At 51.2% G+C, this 19,219-nt stretch overlaps 3 protein-coding genes across 5 annotated transcripts in view; 1 reads left to right on the top strand and 2 right to left on the bottom strand.

Annotated features, from left to right (window-relative positions):
- The window catches only part of Slc12a6 (solute carrier family 12 member 6), an 80,356-nt gene extending 77,968 nt beyond the window's left edge, over positions 1 to 2,388 (bottom strand). For 2 of the 3 annotated variants that reach the window (XM_074065571.1, XM_074065572.1), the window contains exon 1: positions 1,112 to 2,387. In XM_074065571.1, the coding sequence (XP_073921672.1) occupies positions 1,112 to 1,382 (271 nt within the window). In that variant the 5' untranslated portion in view covers positions 1,383 to 2,387. Of the gene's footprint in view, positions 1 to 1,111 lie in introns of all 3 variants that reach the window. The other variant, XM_074065570.1, reaches the window with a different exon arrangement.
- A 2,699-nt stretch (positions 2,389 to 5,087) lies between these two features.
- Nop10 (NOP10 ribonucleoprotein) lies at positions 5,088 to 5,716 on the bottom strand. Its single transcript, XM_020168265.2, has 2 exons — positions 5,578 to 5,716; positions 5,088 to 5,435 (listed from the first exon to the last, which is right to left on the bottom strand). Exons 1-2 carry the CDS (start codon positions 5,629 to 5,631, stop codon positions 5,295 to 5,297), a joined length of 195 nt encoding a protein of 64 aa, XP_020023854.1. The 5' UTR covers positions 5,632 to 5,716; the 3' UTR covers positions 5,088 to 5,294.
- Positions 5,717 to 5,797: 81 nt separating this feature from the next.
- Nutm1 (NUT midline carcinoma family member 1) lies at positions 5,798 to 18,848 on the top strand. Its single transcript, XM_074058784.1, has 9 exons — positions 5,798 to 6,109; positions 6,413 to 6,577; positions 8,305 to 8,355; positions 10,623 to 11,395; positions 13,296 to 13,424; positions 15,183 to 15,319; positions 15,788 to 16,068; positions 16,325 to 16,441; positions 16,758 to 18,848. The coding sequence occupies exons 1-9, from the start codon at positions 5,798 to 5,800 to the stop codon at positions 18,687 to 18,689; spliced, it is 3,897 nt and encodes a 1,298-aa protein (XP_073914885.1). The 3' UTR covers positions 18,690 to 18,848.
- Positions 18,849 to 19,219: the final 371 nt, after the last annotated feature.

Genomic DNA, 19,219 nt, shown 5'->3' with positions numbered 1-19,219 from the left:
AGTGTAGAGTTCTCAAACCTTTTTACTTTGGAGCTAGATCATTAAGACCTTCCTTGTTTTACCTCATTTCCCTTTTCCCACTAAATCAAATGAAGCCTTCCAAGCTAGCTGACCCAAACTGGCTTAGGAAGCTCAACATGAGGCAGAAGTGGCTTGAGTGCCACTTCCCCACTATAAAGACGCATACTCAAGACATTTCATCTGAAGCTCTATGGTGAAATTATGTGTGAATCAAGCCCTAAGTTTCTTTGGAACTTCTCCATTCAGCAGAATGGCAAGTCAGAGTTACCCACCATCGGCCTGAGTGGAGTTTAGCTCCTTGAACCTCTCTATAGAAATATAATTATCTAGATCTAAAACAAACAGGATGTAAAAGGAAGACTACTGGAGGGGGAACCCACAAGAAGGGAGAGGACATCAGGGTGATGGTGGTAAATAGGATCAAAGTACCTTGTGTACATGTATTAAATATGGCATAATGAAATCAGCTATTCTGTAAAGTTTGTGATGACATTTGAAGTCTTTGGAGAAACCTACTAAGATATAATCAGTAACTACTCCTCGCAACTGGCCTTAACAGCAGACTGAGTTAAAAAGCCCAGTGGGCGCTGATGGCTCACACCAATAATCCTAGCTACTCATTCAGGAGGCAGAGATCAGGAGGATCTCAGTTGGAAGCCAGCCTGGGCAAGCAGTACTCCAGTCTCTATCTCAAAAAACCCATCACACAAAAAAGGGCTGGTGGAGTGGCTCAAGGTGTGGGCCCTGAGTTCAAGCCCCAGTACCACCAAAAAAAAAAAAAAAAAAAGTTAAAGCCCCAATTTACCAAATTTTACGGTTTAATATTGTCTGTGCTTAAAAACTATTAAATTTGCCATTCTCCTTTAACCAAAATACACCTCAGTTCTAAGGAAACAAAAATGAGGAAGTCAAAATAAACATTTATTCCCTTCTCGCCGAATACCTTCCCACAAACCAGATTAGCACTGCAGTGGCCCTATGCTGCCATTATTGCAAAGGATCCTGAGCATCATCCGAGGCCCTGGTTCCCAAACACTAGTGCAGAATGGAGAAACCTCTGCCGTGCGGGCAACCCAGTGACTCAACTTACCCTCCGTAACGTCCTGGGGGTTGGACGTCCGGTCACTGGCGGGGTCCAGGGCGACGGTTGCCAGCGAAGTGGTGGCCCCAGACATGTCACTGACAGGCTCGCTCCGGCTTGTCTCAGGCACGCTTTCCCGGGAGCTAAACCTCACCCGGGAACTGGATCGAGAGCTGAGGTCCGGGCTGGTGTCTGACAAACCGGGAATGTCATCAATCTTTGTCGGTGTCACCATGAACCGCACTGAAGCCATCTTGGTGGTGCTTTCTGGAGGATGCATTTTTCTTTTTCACAAAGACAAAGGGAAAACCTTGCAAGAATCTTCCTCCTACGCTAGCTATTTTTGATTGCAAAAATACAAAACTTTAAAAAAAAAGCACACCAAAACTCAATTACCTTGATTCACATCCCACAAAAAGCCCCGATTAAAAATCCATCCTTCTACTTGGAATATAAGCCAACTGTCCTACAAAGTGCACCACGAGAAGCTGAAAAAAATTTTCTGAGACCCCAAAACAGAAACACAAGGATGCTGGTCCTGTGCACCTTCGCCCTTCAGAATGGAGCCGCCTGGCTGGGCCCCGGTTCGAGGCTGAGGCTCCGGGCCATGGCGTCCCCTCCGGCCCGGCTCCCGCCAGGTGGTCACTAACTAGTCCCGCGTCTGCTCTAGCCGAGCCCGTGCGTGCAGGCCCGCGCTGCTCGGGCGACTGGAGCGGAGCGCACCGGCCACCTGTTGTAGCAGGTGCACAGCCCGCAGGGCCGGCTGGCGCTCCCGGGGTGGACAGTCGCGAGGGTCCGGCGGGAGAGGGGCGCACGCATAACGGAGACGGCCCGCACCGGCTGGGGACGCGCGGCGCGGGCTCCCGCCCCGAGGGCTGCGGGGGCGGCGCCGGGACACTTCTGGCAGCGGCCGCAGCTTGTCCCTAACCCCGGACGGCTCTCAGGGACAGACGCGCGTCCCCGCCCGGCCCCGCGCAGACCCCAGTCAGCAGGCCGGCCTGACCGGGAGGGAGGAGGCCGAGGGGTCGCAGGTGCGGGTCTGGCGCTCGTGAAGGCGGCTGCGCGCGCAGCTGTTGTTTACTCGCCGCTAACTGTTCGGGAGCCGCGGCGCGCAGGACAGCTCGGGCCGCGGAGTCGCCGCGCCCCGGCCCGACTCCTGAGGGCCGTTACGTGACCTCGCCGCCCCCCGCCCTGGGCCCGGCGGGCCGTTCCCGCGCCGCCGTCGCCCTCCCCTGTCCGCGTCGCTCGTTCCTCATTCGAGCTTAGCGGTCTGGAGAAGCCTGGGGAGCAGCCGGAGGGCGGCGCCGTCCCGGGGGCGGGAGTTCCGCCCCGTCGCTGCGGCGCGGGGATGGCGCGCAGTGCGCCTGCGCAGGCGGCCGGGGCGCGGGGCACGACGGGAACTTCAGTCGCCAAGTCGCCGCAAAGCGCCTCTGGTCAGCGGCCTGCCGTGGGGCACTTGTGCGGCAGGCGCCTCAGACGCCCCCGCCGCAAGAGCAGAGGAAAAGGCCAGCTTCTCTCCGGATGCCGGGCGGACCCCAGTAACTCTCCGGAGGCCTTTTCTAGAACAACTGTACCTTCGAACTTACACCGACTGCGTGCTCTTTTTCTCTTGTTCGTCCTCTTAAAATTTGCTATAGCGGCCTGGCGGTGGCCAGCAGCTGTAATCCCAGCTGCTAGGGAGGCAGAGTTAGGGAGAACCTCGGTTTGGGGCCAGCCCAGGCAAACCATCGGAGACCCCATCTCAACCAGCGCGGTGCGCCTGCCGCCTCAGCTGCTCGGCGGGTGTAGATAGTCCAGGCCAGCCGGACGAGGAAGGGCGCCGGCCAGCAAGGGTGCCCACTGCATAGTCACCCTGCAATCCACCAAGGGAGCCGACTGTCACTTCAGACTTGAATGCCCAGCGTTGCCCTACCAGTCAGTCTCGGGAACTCTCTCCTAGTTTTTAATAGTTAGACATTTTCATAGGTCTTGAATGAAACGCGTGAATGGGTCCTTGCGCCTCGCTGACCAGTGGACCACGCAGCATCTCGGCCGTGGTCGGAACCAGGGAGTCAGGACTGGAACCCCCTTTATCAGAGACGCAGATCATCTCCGGATGGATCGGGTTTTCTCAGCTACTCGATTCTCCTTTAAAAAAAAAAAAGGCTGGGACTCTTAGGGTTTGTGTTATGTCACAAACCTACTATTTACCTCCTAATTCCAATCTGTTTACCTCCTGCGACTGAAGCGTGTCTCAGGTGGGGATCGCTAAGCCCCTGTATGTTCATGACACTTTGCCTTTTCTATTCTGATCAGAAATCTTTCCCGGTTAGTCTTTATTTCATTCTGCACAGCTGGTGGTATAGAACAATGGTAATCTTTTTTTTTTTTTTTTTGTAAGATAAAGACAGAATAACATTCAATCTTGAAAAAGAGGAGAGGGCATGGCTCGAGTGGTAGGACACCGAGGCCAGGGGTGTGTTCACATCCCATTCCCCCTCCCCCAAGTTACAAGCGGGTACCAGAATTCACTCACTTACGTTGGTGGTTAAGAGGCTTCCAGGCTGGGATGTAGCTCAGAACGGTTGCCTAGCATGCACAAGCCCTGGGTTCACGCCCCAGCACTGCCCCAACCCCCAAAAAAGGAAACTTGATTTTTTTTTTATCCCCTAAGTAGGATAAGCTTAATTCTCTCACATACAGTGCTAAAAACCCTGTAAGTGAATGGGCTAAGAAAAGTTTCTGGGTGGGAGACAAGTATCTCATTTCACCATTCCTATAACTTGGATTTCTTTTTTTCTCAGCAGTTAGCAACTATCCTGGACTTATGCAGGCATGGTTGTTCAGCAATAACGCAGAGTACGGTTTCCACAAAGCAATTTTAAAATCAGTAGCACTAAACGAACACATTCAGGTCCACTGCCAAAGCAGGGATGAGAAGACAGAGATAATGAGTCAATTAACATGACAGGAAGAGACAACTAGCGTCTCTTCAATGTGTATGCAGAGTATTTTACCTCACCCACACACTGGTATGAAGGAATTGGGTTAGCAATCATTTGTAGTTGTCCCATGATAGAAGCTCAAGTCCTAAGAAACTTCTACATTTTGGTGGCACTGAGGCTTGAACTAAGGGCTTCATGCTTGCCAGGAAGGTGCTCTCTACACTTGAGCCATGCCTCCAGCTATTTCTAAGTCCCAGCTACAGCTTGAATAACAACAAAGATGCCTGCTTGAATCTCTCATACCTCGTGGTCTAAATTAAGAACCGTGGAGCACCGAGCATAGTAGCTGGCTGACAGAATATTGAGGTATGTGTATGGGGTGGTGGAGTGGCCAAAGTGGTAGTGCACCTGCCTAGCAAGAGTTCAAACCCCAGCCCCACCACAACAAAAAAAGGGGAAGGTGTATGTAAGAAGAAAACTAGTAGCAGGGTGCTGGTGGCTCACGCCTGTAATCTTAGCTCCTCAGGAGGCAGAGATCAGGGGTATCGTGGTTGGAATCAAACCCAGGCAAATAGTTCCTGAGACCCTATCTCGAAAAACCCCATCACAAAACAGGGCTGGTGGAGTGGCTCAAGGTATAGGCCCTGAGTTCAAGCCCCAGTATGGCCAAAAAAAACCCCAAAAAACTAGTTTGGGAGTATTTCCAGAGGAACAGTAAATATGTTTAAAGGCATTCCTGTTCACAACTGCACAAACACTGTAGATACCTTATGATCCACCTCCAAACTATGGATTTCAGAGTTGCAGAACTTAAGGACTAACAGACATGATGGCAAGAGGGGAAACGTAACTCGTCTCCTGGGTGCTTCACTCTATCACATGTTATTTTTTAAGCCCTCTTCTAGTTTGAGTGCAGTGTTACTTACAGGGCGCGCGTGGGTCCCGTGTGCGAGTCACTCCGCGACGTTCCCCGACCGTCTTATTTCGGGGTGCTCCTGCCCCGCCTTTCTTCCTTCAGCAAAAACTACTAACGCTTTCCTCCAACAACACACAAATGGAGCTCTTCAAATCATCTTGTATTTAATAACCCGACAATAATTCAAATCACAAAAAAATTCAAACTTGCTCCCTGTAAAGGGTGAAGGCAGTAATGGGGTCCTCTGGGGACAGCGCTCTCAGGGGCTAGGGTGGCGCCCCCATTCCCGGGGTGCTAACATGAAATGGGGGGTCCTCACCCCGGGGGGGCCTGACGTGAAATCGGGGGGCCCTCAGAGCACGGGGCGCGGCTGCTGGGTCATGAGCACCCTGAAACGCTTCTTGACGGTAATGCGGTGCCGCGAGTACTTGTCGTCCGGGGAGAACCGGGCGGGGTGGGCCGAGCAGGTCTGCTGTCCCGTGGGGTCGAACTTCTGCTCGAGAGGGAGAGAAAACAGCTCAGTGCACGGTGGCGGGCCGGGCAGCGCGAGGGTCGGGTCACTGTGGGACGCGCTCCTCGCGGCAACCCAGTGGTCTACACTGCTCCGTCCCCTCACAACGTGTCCGCTGCCTTACCTTCAGCGTGTAGACCCGATCTCCCTCCTCGTTGAGGTAATACTGGAGAAACATTACAGCAATCGGGAACCGCAAACTTCAGCTCCCTCTGCATCCGCTGCCTCGGAAACCTCACGTGCTCACCAACTTCCTTCCGGTGTGGCCGGAAATCTCCCCCGAGGCATGCCGGGAAGTGTAGTCCATGTGGCTCGCGTTCAGATAGCCGGCAGGGGGTGCAGTGATGCAGTGGTGCAGTGGTAGAGTGGTGCAGTGGCGCAGTGGCGCAGGACCTGGCCTGGGCGCGCGTGGCACCTTGCAGGCTGGTGACCCCTATGCAGTCTGCCTGCTGTGTGCTGTGTGCCAGGCACCGCAGGGCCTGCTAGAGCGGGCTGGGGGGAAACGTGTTCTGCGCATGGACGCTGCAGTCCAGGTGCACCTCCACATGTATACCCATTTCACAGGCCTGGACCAGCGGGGCTCCCGGATTCGCAACCCCTCTGGTCCTTGCCCACTTTCACATCCGGTTCCCCCGCCCAGTTTCAAAGTGTTGGCGGTAAAGAGGGCATGATGGGTATGGGATGCCCCGCACGCGCGGGAGCGAGGCTATGTGACACTGCGCGCTAGGCTGGTGGTCGGGCGAGAGTCGCACTCAGGCCTCATGACCACGTCAGCGCCGTGTTGCGGTGGTGAGTAACGCACGACAGCACATGAGGTTAGGACTATTTTACAACCAAGATGGCATTGCAGAATGATTTGCGCATTATTATTTATAATGGCAAGAATGTCAGAACCTGTTAACTTTGTAACCAGAAAGACCTGAAAGAAAATAAAGAACATAGTTTGTATTTTCTTGCAGTTGCATAAAGTATGCCTGCAAGAAGCCGGCGCCATGGCATGCGCCCCTGGTCCGGGTACCCGGGGATTGAGGCGGAAGGATCACTGCGACCAGGTGTTCAAGGCCAGTGAACGCCACTGGGAACCCTGCCTTAAAAGAAATTTGTGCAAGGCCAGGCCGGTGGCCGTGCGTGTAATCCCAGATACTTGGGAGGCTGAGATCAGAAGGATCTGGCTTGAGGCCAGCCATCTCCAAAATAACCAGAGCAAATCGGGCTGGCGGAGCGGCTCAAGTGCACCTGCTTTGCAAGTGCAAAGCCCTGAGTTCAAACCCCGATCCCAACGGATTCTGAAGAAATAAGCAAAGAGTTTCAAGAAACAAATGATACTGGTTTCCTCTGGGGGAGCAAACTTGGTTACTGGGAAAAGGACGGGAGGAATAATTGTTGCTGTACATTCTGTTTTGCACAGTTTGGCTCTTGAGCTGTGGTTTTGTATTGCGGTTTTTTTTTTTGTGACGGCACTGGGATTTGAACTCAGGGCTTCTCACTTGCTAGGCAGGTGCTTTACCACTTGGGCCATTCCATTAGACTTTTTTTGTGTTGGATACTATCGAGATACGGTCTCAAAACTATTTGCTGGGGCTCGATCCTCCTGATTTCTGCCTCCTGAGTATCTAGGATTATAAGCGTGAGCCACCCAGCTGCAGTTTTTTAATTTAGCGGGGTTTTCCAGCAAAGGGTAAGGCGTGGCATCTGGGGTCTGCAGAGCTTAAGGTAGGGGATTGTTTGGGCGTCTTCTGGGCACCTTATTTTGGGGTCTCCCTCTCTCTCTTTCCTCTTCTTTCTTTTTTGACAGAGTCTGCTTCCAAGCTGGCCTCAAACTCATAATCCTCCTGTTTTAGCCTCCTGAGTGCTGGGATTACAGGTGCACACCACCACACTCAGCTTTGCAGGGTAGTTTTTTTCTTTTCTTTTTAGTGTTACAGGGGTTTGTACACAGGGCTTCAGGCTTGCTAGGCAGATTCTCTAAATTTGAGCCACACTCCTCGCCCCCAGGACAGCTTCTCAAGGAAGCGATGTGCACAACAGCAGTTGAACACGCTGGATCACAACTGGTGTTCTTGATCCTCAAGTGTACACACTACACACTTTGTGCTCTGAATTTGGTCAGAAAATATAGCCATCATTGGATTAAGGCAAGGGTCTACCATCAACCTGCTCTTAATAGGAAGTCAATTACAGAACAGGAAGGGATGGCAGGGCACACAATGAGAGATATGGGTGAAGAACTGAAGGTAAAACTTCGGCTTTACCTTTTATGAGAAAACGTTTACAAGCCAGGTGCTGGTGGCTCATGCCTGTAATCCTAGCTACTCAGGAGGCAGAGATCAGGAGGGTTGTGGTTTGAAGCCAGCCAGGGCAAATAGTTTGTGAGAGCCTATGTCAAAAAAACTCATCACAAAAAAAAAAAAAAAAAGAAAAAGAAAACAAGAAAAGAAAAAAGAAAGGGTTTACAAATTTCCCTAAGAGGTGTAAGACAGCCAGTAGGGGTGGCATGCATAATCAGCAATTGGGAGACTGAGGCAGGAGGATAGTGAATTTGAAACCAGCCTGGCTGACGTAGTAAGACCTTGTCGCAAACAAGAGTTACACATGGGTTGTGTTGCCACAGTCTGATTTGGAGGGGTTTCTGGTCTTTGTATACTTACTAGAACCCCTGTATGTGAAGTGTCTTTCCGTCCTCACCACACAATTCTGTCTCCCCTCCCCCACTGCAGAATGCATGAGTGCTAGGTTCTGATTCTGTTTTCATTCAGTCTTTAACCTTCTTTCCTTGGATACCTGTGTATCTACTGCAGCCAGGTTACCCTCTGGGTCCTGGACCTGACTGTCTCATTCTGGAGGCTTCCAGACAACAGCCACGGTCAGTGCCCCAGACCTGAGAGGATGGCTTCAGATGGAGGTAAGTCTGCAGGTCCCTGCCACCTGCTCACATCTCTGGGGATTCAAACCTGCCACTTCTCCTGGGAACAAGCTGTGAGACCCTACATCCCCACTAAAGGCGCTACACTAGGGGAGGCTGGGGAAGGAGATTTTACCATTAAGACCAGTGGCTGGGGAAGATGACAGGTGGATGAAGACACCTCAGGGGAACATGCTGAGTACAGAGGACAATGGCAGTTGGCACTTGATTCGTGTGATGGGGCAGAGGTATATGTGGTAGGAGTGGTTTGGAAAGGGTTCTAGGATGCAGCCAATTAGGCAATTGTAGCCACTTTAGGATTTGTCCTGGTGGAATAGAGCTGGGGCCTCTCTTGATCTTGTGAGGGAAAGTGGGGTGAGGGTTGGGGAAGTGGGGATCGGGGCAGGGGACAGCCTAGCCAGAAGGCTATTCCGTGGGTTATTCATTTTAGAGACACCCTCCTCAAAACACAGCTGGAAGGTGTCCAGAGTCTCACGGCTCTTCCCAGCCCCAGAGGCTTCTCTTTCCATTCAGCGAAGCGGTCTCTTCCTTTTTCTCATCTTTTCTTTCACCAGGAGTCCCACCCAGGCCTTGCACATGCTAGGCAAACACTCTACCGCTGAGCTAAGATCTTAGGAACACTCTTTCTGATTCATTGGGACAGGGAATGTGTGTCACTCCAGCCAGGATGAAAGTGGGACTTCCTTGGGATATTGTTTTTCTACCTTTTGTGGAATTCTGACCCATTTTGTTGTGTTCAGTACTTTGGGGCATGTTCCAGCCCTGTGCTCTGTGGTTGAGATGAGTCGGAATCTGAGTTTGCTTGTATTCCATGTCTCCTTCATGACCAGGAAGTGGAAACTGAGTGGAAAATTCTTTATAAGAGGGGAGGAGGAGGGCTGGTGGAGTAGAGAAAGTGTAAGAGCCCCTGCCTAGCAAGTGTGATGCCCTGAGTTCAACCCCCAGTGCCGCCAAAAAATGAAAAATTAGAGAAGAGGGGGGAGGGGAGTAGCTCGGTGTTAGGTAAGTTATGTTCCATTATTATTCTTGACAGTCCTGGGAGACACAGGTCCTGATGGACTAAGTACTCACTGGTGTTCTGGCCTCCTTGACTGGTGTCCACAGGGTTCCTCCTCTGCAGGAACTGTGTTCCAGACATCGTGCCCTTTCCTCAGCACCAGCTCAGCACTGTGTTTCTACTCTGCTCTAAATTGCTGATATTAGGAGCTCCAAGCTGAAGGACCAGAGATAGCCTACATGGCCCAATTTTAACATGTCCAACAGTTTCTCAGAGCTCTGGAAACCCTTCTCCCGATGGTCCTCCAGTCACCATTCCCTGGTCCTTATCTAATCCTCTCTAGTTATTCCTGGCTGTGACCCAGACATGCAGTCTAAGTACCGTGTCATGGGAACTGCAGTTCTCTGTGTGGTGGTGGGATCCACAGAGCAGCTGGGAGCAAAGAATTGCCATCTCTTGTTTGGAGTAGCTTCAGATAGATGTCTGCCTTTGCTTGCTGGGATGTGTTTTGGGATACAAGCTTCATGGGTCCCAGAGTCATTGCTCTTACTTATAGATTGCATCTTTCTCCTGTTGTTTTACATAAGGAGGAAAAAGATTATAAGGAGCAACAGGAAAAGGAAAGAGAGGACAGGATGGACCAATTAAGTTTCTGCTCTGTTTTTTTTCTTTTTTTTTGTACTGGTGTTTTTGAAATCAGGGCCTCACAGTTGCTAGGCAGGTGCGCGACCACTTGAGTCTCATCCTGAGCCCTTTCACTTGAGCTATTTTTCAGAGTCTGGTGCTTTTTGTTCTGGATGGTCAAGACCATGACCCTCCTACCTGTGTCCAGCTTGACTAGGATTATTGATGCACATCAACACACACAGCCCAATAATATTTTTGAAACTGCCTCCTTCTCAAGGAGTGTCTTGAAAGGGACCAGAACTTTTCCTGGCCCGGTTTCCTTACTGCTCAGCGCCTGCCCTGGGCTGTTTTCCCTGCAGGACAGGTGTCACTGCTGTCCCATATTTTAGTAAGCACTGTGGGGCTGGCAAGGGAGGTCTTTTGGAGGCCATGTGCTTTGGCCTTGGGGTCTGTGCATCTTGTTGAAAGGAAGCAACTTCTCCAGTGCTGTGATTCTCAACTGGGAGTAATGAACATCAAAATCATGTGGGGGACATTTGCACATGAGGAACTGTACAAGTTCCCCATGGAGAGCCCCTCCTTGCACTGCTGAGAATCAGTGCTCTGATTCCTTGGGGACAAGAGGATCTCAGATGGCCTAATTCTGATCTCCTTTCTCTTGCTCCAGTTCCCCCTTTTCTTTGTTTCAGCAGCATCTCCCTTGCTGGGGCTGGATGTGAACATGAAGCCTGGTGCTGCTCTTTCTCCTACCGCACTTCCTTTCCCCCCGCCGACACCTGACCAGCTAGACCAGCCATCCTGGGAGCCATCTCCACAGCCCCCCATACCTTCAGCATTCTCTCCAGGCAACCCACTGGTGCTCTCTGCTTTCGCCAACCCGCTGCTGGTGACAGGGGATGGGAGCCCCAACCCCACTGGGGCTGGGACTGGCAAGGTCATTATCAAAGTCAAGACAGAAGCAGGGCTGGCTGAGCCCTCTCAAACTCAGAACTTCATCCTCACTCAGACAGCCCTCAATTGGATTGCCTCCAGTGCTCCCTGTGGGGGCTCGGAGGGGTCTCCTGCTCGGTACATGGCAACTTCAAATGTGAAGACCATTCTGCCCACTCAGGCTGTTGGAGTGAGCCAGGAGGGCCCCCCAGGCCTCCCTCCTCAGGCTTTACCACCAGCTGCTCAGTTGGCTCCCATTTTGCCCTTGGAAAAGGCTTGGCTAGGGCCACAAGGGGCTACCGGGGAAGGAGGCCCTGTGGCTGCAGGGAAGCCCTCACTGGGCGAGCTTGCCTACACCTCAAAGGGCGTCTACGAGAACTTCCAACGCTGGCAGCGCTACAAAGCCTTGGCCCGGAGGCACCTATCCCAAAGTCCTGACACAGAAGCACTCTCTTGCTTTCTCATGTAAGTGGGGAGACCCAAGATTACTCATCCTAGGGCTTTTAAATAAAGAGGCTTTGGGAAGCAGTAGGAGTTTCGGTTATTTAGGAATATGTGAGGGCAAGTCATGAGAAAGAGACCATACAATGAGAAGGACTGACAGTAGCAGGCAGCCTCGTTACCCTCTTCCCAGTTCATGGTAAGCTTTCAGGTGTTTTCCTTCAAGCCATCCTCACAGCCCTGTGAATTCAGGCGAGTGTTTTATGGTTATCCTCTTTTACAGAAGAGAAGACAAACCCAGAGAGATTTCCTGTAATAAAGCAAGGAGAAGCGATTGGAACCTAGGTCTCTGATCCCAAGTGTCAGTGCCCTCCTGATCCATCACTGCCTCTTGCCCTCAGACATTGAGTTAGGCTGTGCAAACCAGCTGGGATGAGGAGTGCTGGGCCCTGACTCATTCCTGCAGGAGGTGGAGGATGGCACTGGGCCAGGCAGAGAACTTTGTTTGCCATTCCCAGACTATACCAAGAAAAGTCAAGGTGGAGCAGGGAGGGTGTGGGGCTGGCTGGCTCCACCACTCACTAGATTTGTGATCTTGGGTAGGACATTTACTCTGGATGAGAAAAGGCCCTGGAGCCTTCCAGAAGTAAGGGTCTAATAGTATATTTGGAGGTCTATGGAGACAAAGACTGGCTAAAAAACCAATGAAAAACCCTCAGCCTTTTCATCTAAAAGAGGATAATTATACCTACCCCTGAGGATTGCTGAGATTTTATTACTGTTATAAAAAGGCAATCTTAAAGAGACACAGAGCTCACAAAAGGCCAGAAGGTCCTTGTTTGAGTGAGTGTGTGTTTAGCTAAGCAGGCTGTGTTTTGTTTATCAAGCAGGCATTAGTCATCTGGAAATTTTTCTCTGCTTTCCAACCACACTGGCTATCTCTTTCAACTGTACCGCACCCTCAACTTTTTACGCAAACCACCATACAACTAGTACTCCATTGTACTGGACTTTGAAGAAACTTAGGGCTGAATTCCTAAAGGAATTTCCCCCTTCACCCTGACTTTGGGCAAATAAATCAAGAAGCCCCCAAGTCCTAGATAAACACCAACTTAGGGACTCTTGTTTTCTCAACACAGCTCTGAGTTCTCTCTCGGAGGATGGGAGGCTGAGTTTCTAAATCTTGAGTCAGTATGGGCTCTAAGGTTTGCTTGGGACCCCACTCGCTTTTGGTCCTGGCCACTCCAGCTCCCCAAGCTCAGTGGTGCCCAGAAGAGTCTCCCGTCAAGTGCAGTCCTGACCCTCTGCAGCAGTCTCCAGGGAAAGTGTTTGGGTGCTCAGTCTTGGGACTCCTGGGCAGTGCAACCCATATTTACAATCTTCCCCAGGTGACTCTGATGCACAGTGTTTGAGGACTTAAGGAAAGTCAGAGAAGCAGCAATGAAGCCCTTTGTGTAGGCTGGGATTACTCTGGATGAGAAAAGGCCCTGGAGCCTTCCAGAAGTGAGGGTCTCATACTGTATTTGGAAGTCTATGGAGACAAAGACTGGCTGAAAAACCAATGAATAAAAACACCACACATCCTTTAATTGGAGATTCACTGGGGTTAGGGAATGTCTTAGGGTTGAGACTACTTTATAGTGAGTACCATTCATTTGCAAACATGAATGTTTTCTTAATGTGTGAATTAGGGGTGGCTGATTTCAAAAGGTAGGGAGGAGAATCGTTTGATTTTGTGATTTGCATGTGTCAGGGAAGGAGGCCATATGGGAATGACTGGATGGGAGGTTGAGAGTCTCCCAAGCCTGAGGGGCTTGCTGGACTTGATGGGGGCAGGGATGAGGGTTGAGGTGGGTATCAGGACAGGTGTGTGTGTGTGGGGGGGACACTTTTTGAGCGTTGACTGACCTAATGGGGGTTTTAGCCCAGTGCTTCGTTCCCTGGCCCGGCTGAAGCCCACCATGACCCTGGAGGAGGGACTGCCCAGGGCTGTGCAAGAGTGGGAGCACACCAGCAACTTTGACCGGATGATCTTTTATGAGATGGCAGAAAAGTGAGTCTGACGAACCCTATTTTCCTTTGGTGGGGGGAAGGGGTGCAGAAAGGCAGCCAAGGGGGTGGGCAGTAGAGGCTTGTATATGAGGATGTGGGTGACTATTAAAAGGGGTGCCACCCTAGCTACTCAGGAGGTAGAGATCAGGAGGACTGCTGTTCAAAGGCATCTGGGCAAATAGTTCGCAGGATCCTATCTTGAAAAAACCCATCACAAAAAAGGGCTGGTGGAGTTGCTCAAGGTATAGGTCCTAAGTTCAAGCCCCAGTACTACTAAAAAAAAAAGCGGTGGCGGTGGGTGAGGGAGGTTGTCAGAGGCTAGGATAAGGTCTCCTGGACCCTTGCTGCTGCTTCCACCATCTTGTGCCTGGGGCTATTCTATCCTATTCCTCTCAGAAGCTCTCCTTGTCCCCAGATCTTCACATTGAAGGTCTTAGGATGGGATTGGAGCCCAATACATGTGCAAATTCCACATGGAAGGGACCTGGTGATGGAGGCAAGTGGTGCTAGGCAGGTTCTTTTCTTACTTACCAGGTAGCAGGTGGCTATTAATACAGAACTTTGGGGCAGCCTTTCCTTTGGAAATAGTGGCACAGAAATCTCCTTTCCCCCAGTCCCAGGAGGTTCTGGTTCTGGAAGAGGTTGATCAAGGTGCTGGATGCCCAGAATAGTATCCTGTTTCTTTATCCTCCATTTCTCCAGGTTATCCTCAGCGAAAGAGTAACTTTGGCTGGGAATGGCGTGCACCTGTAGATGGCGCACTACTGACTAGGAAGGCTGAGGCTGGAAGACTGGCTCAGGCAGTAGAGCCTAGCAAGTGTGAGGCCCTGAGTTCAAATTCTAGTTCCAAAAAAAATCACTTAAGCCCAGAAGTTTAAAGCCAGCCTGGTCAACATAGTGAGACCCTGTGTCAAAACAAAAACAACCCCCCAGCCTGACGCTGATGGCTCACGCCTGCAATCCTAACTACTCAGGAGGCAGAGATCAGGAGGATTTTGGTTCAAAGGCAGTCCCAGGCAAATAGTTTGTGAGATCCTATCTCAAAATAAAAACCCTTCACAAAAAAAGGCTGGTGGAGTGGCTCAAGGTGTAGGCCCTGAGTGCAAATCCCAGTATAGAAAAAAACAGAACAAAACAAAAAACAAAAAACTGAGGAAATGGAGCTCTTTCTTCCAATTCAAGCTTGGCTTTCTCCCTGAATCTCCTAGACCCATTGCCTCCTAGATGTACCTCCAGAGCCTGTTCCACCTTAGGATCCAACACTGGATCCCCGCACTGCCTCTTGCTGAGAACTGCCATGGCTCTGGTTCAGGAATTTTGCCATTCTTTCCAGTTGTAGACAGGGGCAGATGAGGCTTTGAAGAGGGGCCAATTGTGAGGTCCCACCAGGCTGTTACACAGGCCTGATTGCATTCACCGAGCTTCCACTAAATAGTGCTGCATACAACCTGTGAGACTGGGTGAAACAGGTATGGAAAAGAAGCAAAGGCTATTGCTCTGTCCTGGGTAGTTTTACAAGCTCCACACTATTCACTTCCTTAATGAACTTCCTATGTGACCAAGGTAGGTGAACGGAAAATGTAGTGACCTTGTCAGGTTTCCCAGTCTGTTATTAGGTTACCTATGTGCAGCCTCCCCCGGGTGACTTGACTTAGGCAGTGTCCAAATGAGGGCACTTCCTTTCTTGGCCATGTTTGGCTGCTGCCTGGCACCTAGGTCTCCTTTCAAGTACAGCCTGCACCTTCCTCACCCTCTGCAGGTTCATGGAGTTTGAGGCTGAGGAGGAGCAGATACAGAATGCACAACTGATGAATGGCTCCCATGGCCTCTCTCCTGCAGCTCCTTTGAAAATTGACCCTCCAGGGTCCCTGGCCCCTGAGGCTTGCCAGCTGCCAGGTAAGGCTGCCCAGTTCTAATAGGAGCCATGAGTAGGCTGGAAGGAAGGCCAGCCAGGATTAGGGAAGGCCTTGCTTCTGCGACTTTCTTTCCAGGAAGTGACATTCTGTGTTCCAACAGAAGGCCCCATAGAGGGTTGGATATTTGATTTCTCTTGGTCCTAAACTAGGGATTGGTCTTGGCCAAGTAAACTTAAGCTACTCTCTCACCTACACTGTGAGTGAGGCCTGTGCCACTTCATCTGCCTATGTGGGGCTGGATCAGGGGCTTCCTTGGAATTTCAAGGTGTGTGGAAAGATTCCTAAAACAGTGGTCTCTTTGTCATACCCTTCAGCTTTAAAATCTCCCATGGCTGGTACTGTTTCAGGATGGTTCGACCCATTTTCATGTACTCAGATTGCTGTCCTTACAACAGAGTTGGGTGGTAGAGACCAAGGCTTCTGTACCCGTTTCCAGCTCTCCCCTCAGTGTACATTCCAAAGAAGGCAGCCTGCAAGAGCCGGGCTCCCCGCAGGCGGCAGCGCAAACCCCAAAGGCTTCCAGCTCCAGAGACACCCAAGGAGATCCCGCCAGAAGCCGTGAAAGAATATATTGACATCATGGAAGGGCTGGCGGGGAGTCAGTCGGACACTGTGGCATCAGGTGGAAAACAGGAAGAGGAGCAGCAGGAAGATGAAGGGTCATATCCAGACCCTTGTCTCTTGAGCTACGTCGATGAGCTGTGTTCTCAGGAGGTCTTTGTTTCCAAGGTGGGCTGGGCCCGCACGGTTGCTTTCTAGCAGATCCTGGGGTCAGGCACATCTGGGGTTGGGGTGAGACAGCTCTATTCTGTACCTGGGAAATGTGTGTGTGTACATGTACGTACAGCTCTGTAGCTGTTGACAGTCATGGTTTATAACAAACTCTGGGTGGGAGTGGGGACTGTGGCTTCATCTCCAGAGACCTTTGGCTCACAGGATGAGTCTCCTGTGAAGCACTCGCATTACTTTTCCTTCTGTCCCTCAGGTGGAAGCTGTCATTCACCCTCAATTTCTGGCAGATCTGCTGTCCCCTGAAGAACAGAGAGATCCTTTGGCCTTGATTGAGGAGCTGGAGCAAGAAGAAGGACTCACTATTGCCCAGGTAAACCTGGGAGGAGGGGTATCAGCAAAGAAGCTCACGATTCTAACCCCGTACTGTCTTGGATAATGTGGCTTTGGTGATGAACAGCTTCAGGTATAGAACAAGTAGGTGGGACTATGGAAATGAGAAATGAGAGTAAGGGCTCAAAGAACAGGAATTAGGCACAAAAAGGCAGGAAGAGCTGCAGTATGTCTTGGATATTATCACTGAAGCTACTTGCTTTTCTTCCTTGTCTTGCCCATATGACATCTCCTACCATCCACTCAGTCATCTCTTAACACCTCCATATACGTGGTCTTTGTCCATTCCCTTCCAGCTTGTCCAGAAGCGACTCTTGGCCCTGGAGGAAGACGAGGATATGCAGGCACCTCCCAGTTGCAGTGGCGCTCAGTCAGACTCAAGTCCTTCTGTTTCTGATGAAGATGAAGATGGGGGTGGACGGCCTCGGCCTACCCCTGGGCCTCGGGGGTCTGGGGCCACTGTTTGCCTTGGAAAGGCTGCTTCTCCAGGCAAGCGGGCAAGAGAAATGCATGGTGGGCTAGAGGGAGCCCTATGTGGCCCAAGAGGCATGCATAAGGATGGGAACCCTCAGCTATCCTCCAGCAGCTGGGATCGGCAGTTAAAACTTGCACCTTCACAGATGGTGCAGCCTTCCTTGGGTATGGAGAGAAGGGGGTCTGGGGAGGTTATGAACCAACTATCTTCACATAAGGATGGCTACCTGGGAGGTGCTGGGTCCCCTGGGCACTGCCTAGTGGCTGATAGGACTTCAGAGGCTTTGTCCCTTTGCTGGCAGGAAGGTCCCCAACCCCTGAGAGCTCTCAGTGTGGATGTTGTACTTGCAGATCCAGCTCCTGTGCAAGGACAAGGGTTAGAAAAGCAAGTTCTGGGGTTGCAGACAGGACAGCAGATGGGGGTATTGGAAGTGCTTCCTCGAGGGACAGAGCCTTCAGCCGTGTCCCAGGAAGAATCCTTAGCAGCCATGTGGGAAAATGATGCAGGTCCTTCCATGGTTCAGAGTTATGACCAGAATGCTTCCCCTGGGGCAGCTGGGGACCAGGACAGGGCTCTCAGCCCAGCACTGTGGCTGAGCAGTGAGATGGATGCTGTAAGCTTGGAGTTGCCCTTGCAAATTGAAGAGGTCATAGAGAGCTTCGAAAATGGGGAATGTATAGCCAAGCACCAGGCACTGGACTCCACCAACAGCATTTCACTGTCTGGGGAGGGAGAGAGCACTGTGGTTCTTCCCAGTGGAACAACAGATGCCGTAGCTGCCATAGAGTTGCCAGAACCTCCAGGGACCAACAGTCCAGCATTGGGGCCCGAAGAAAACAGAGAACAGAGCCCTGGGACCATACAGGATACCAATGATCTCTGGGCTGATGGTTGCTCCCCACTGCTGGAAATAACTGAAGCCTCCACACTGGGGTCTCCCAAAGATGCCCTGCTGCCCTCATGCCAAGACAACCTCTTTATCCTAGGGACACAGGATGCCTTCTTCCCTCAGGCTAGCCAAGAGGCAGAGAGCACAGGGAATCCCTTTTCTCCCTTGGAAGCCACAGAGCATATCAACATACTAGATGTTACAGATGATTGTGGCTTCCAACTAGGGGTCAGTGAGGACTCCTGCCTAGCAAATTTTAATTCTTATGACCTCCAAGGAGAGGGCAGGGAAGATAGCAGTCCATCCAGTCCTAAGCCTAATGATCTTGTATCTTTACAAGGCAATCAAGAGTCTTATATACTTGAGACCCCCAAATCAACATCTTACCTGAGCCTTGGAAGCACTTCCCCTACATGGGATGCTTTAGTTCCAAGAGAAAACTCCTTTAGTGAAGCACTCAACTCAGTGGATGGGGTCCAGAAAAGGGAGAAGGAGGAGGAAGAGGAAGATGAACAACTCTCCAACTTTGCCTACCTCTTGGCCTCCAAACTTAGCCTCTCTCCAAGGGGCCTTCCCCTCAGTCCTCACCCTGTTTCGGGAGGTCAGGGCATCCAGAGAGCATCCCACCCCTGTGCTGAGGTACAAGGCCCTGGCCAACTTTCACACCCTGTCACCAAGTCTGGGAAGCGAGCCCCAGTTGGAGGTTTAGCTAATGCTGTAAAGAGATCCCAGCCAGGAGCTCAACTTGGTGTCTCTGGGGAGAACCCCCTGGCTCTGGGAATGGTGCAGTCCTCACAGCCTCGTAAAAGAAGGCGTGACAGTTTTGCCACAGGCAGAAAGAAGAAACGGCGTCGTAGCCAGTAGTAAACAGAGGGACCATCCTACCCCACTTGCCAGGCCCCAGAGGTGGCTTCCCCAGTAGTGAAGATCACACTGGCTAGGTTGGTTACAGATGGTCCCCTCAGTGGGAAGTAAAGAAGGATTTTGGAAGGAGTTGTATGAGAAAAAGAAATAAAAGTTTTTTTGGTTGGAAAATCCTCTCAGTGCACCCTGCCGTGTACACGTCTTTGCTGCCACATAGGGCAGATGTTACGAAAGTAGGCAGGGGTAGTTCCAGACTCCCTCATCCTGGCTCCCTGCAGCATCCTCTCAGCAACAGGCTGACTTTCTTGGTCCTGAAACAGAAGTATCCAATGGCCATTTTATTCATTCCTCTTCCCAAGCCAGGACCTTGTGATGGGAAGGGTTATGTGGACAGCCTGTCATTGTCTGCCCCGTTAAGTCTCCAGATAGGGAAAGATGCTTTTCAACCTAAGATAGAGATCTAATTTCCTAAACTGAATTAATTTTCCACATCTGTGTGTAGGCACAGCGCCTGTAGGGGTTTTGTTTCC

The sequence above is a fragment of the Castor canadensis genome, chromosome 2 (assembly GCF_047511655.1).
Source record: "Castor canadensis chromosome 2, mCasCan1.hap1v2, whole genome shotgun sequence".
Lineage (NCBI taxonomy): Eukaryota > Metazoa > Chordata > Mammalia > Rodentia > Castoridae > Castor > Castor canadensis.
The sequence above is the reverse complement of the archived record's forward strand: the minus strand, read 5'-3'. Positions and strand labels throughout refer to the sequence as shown.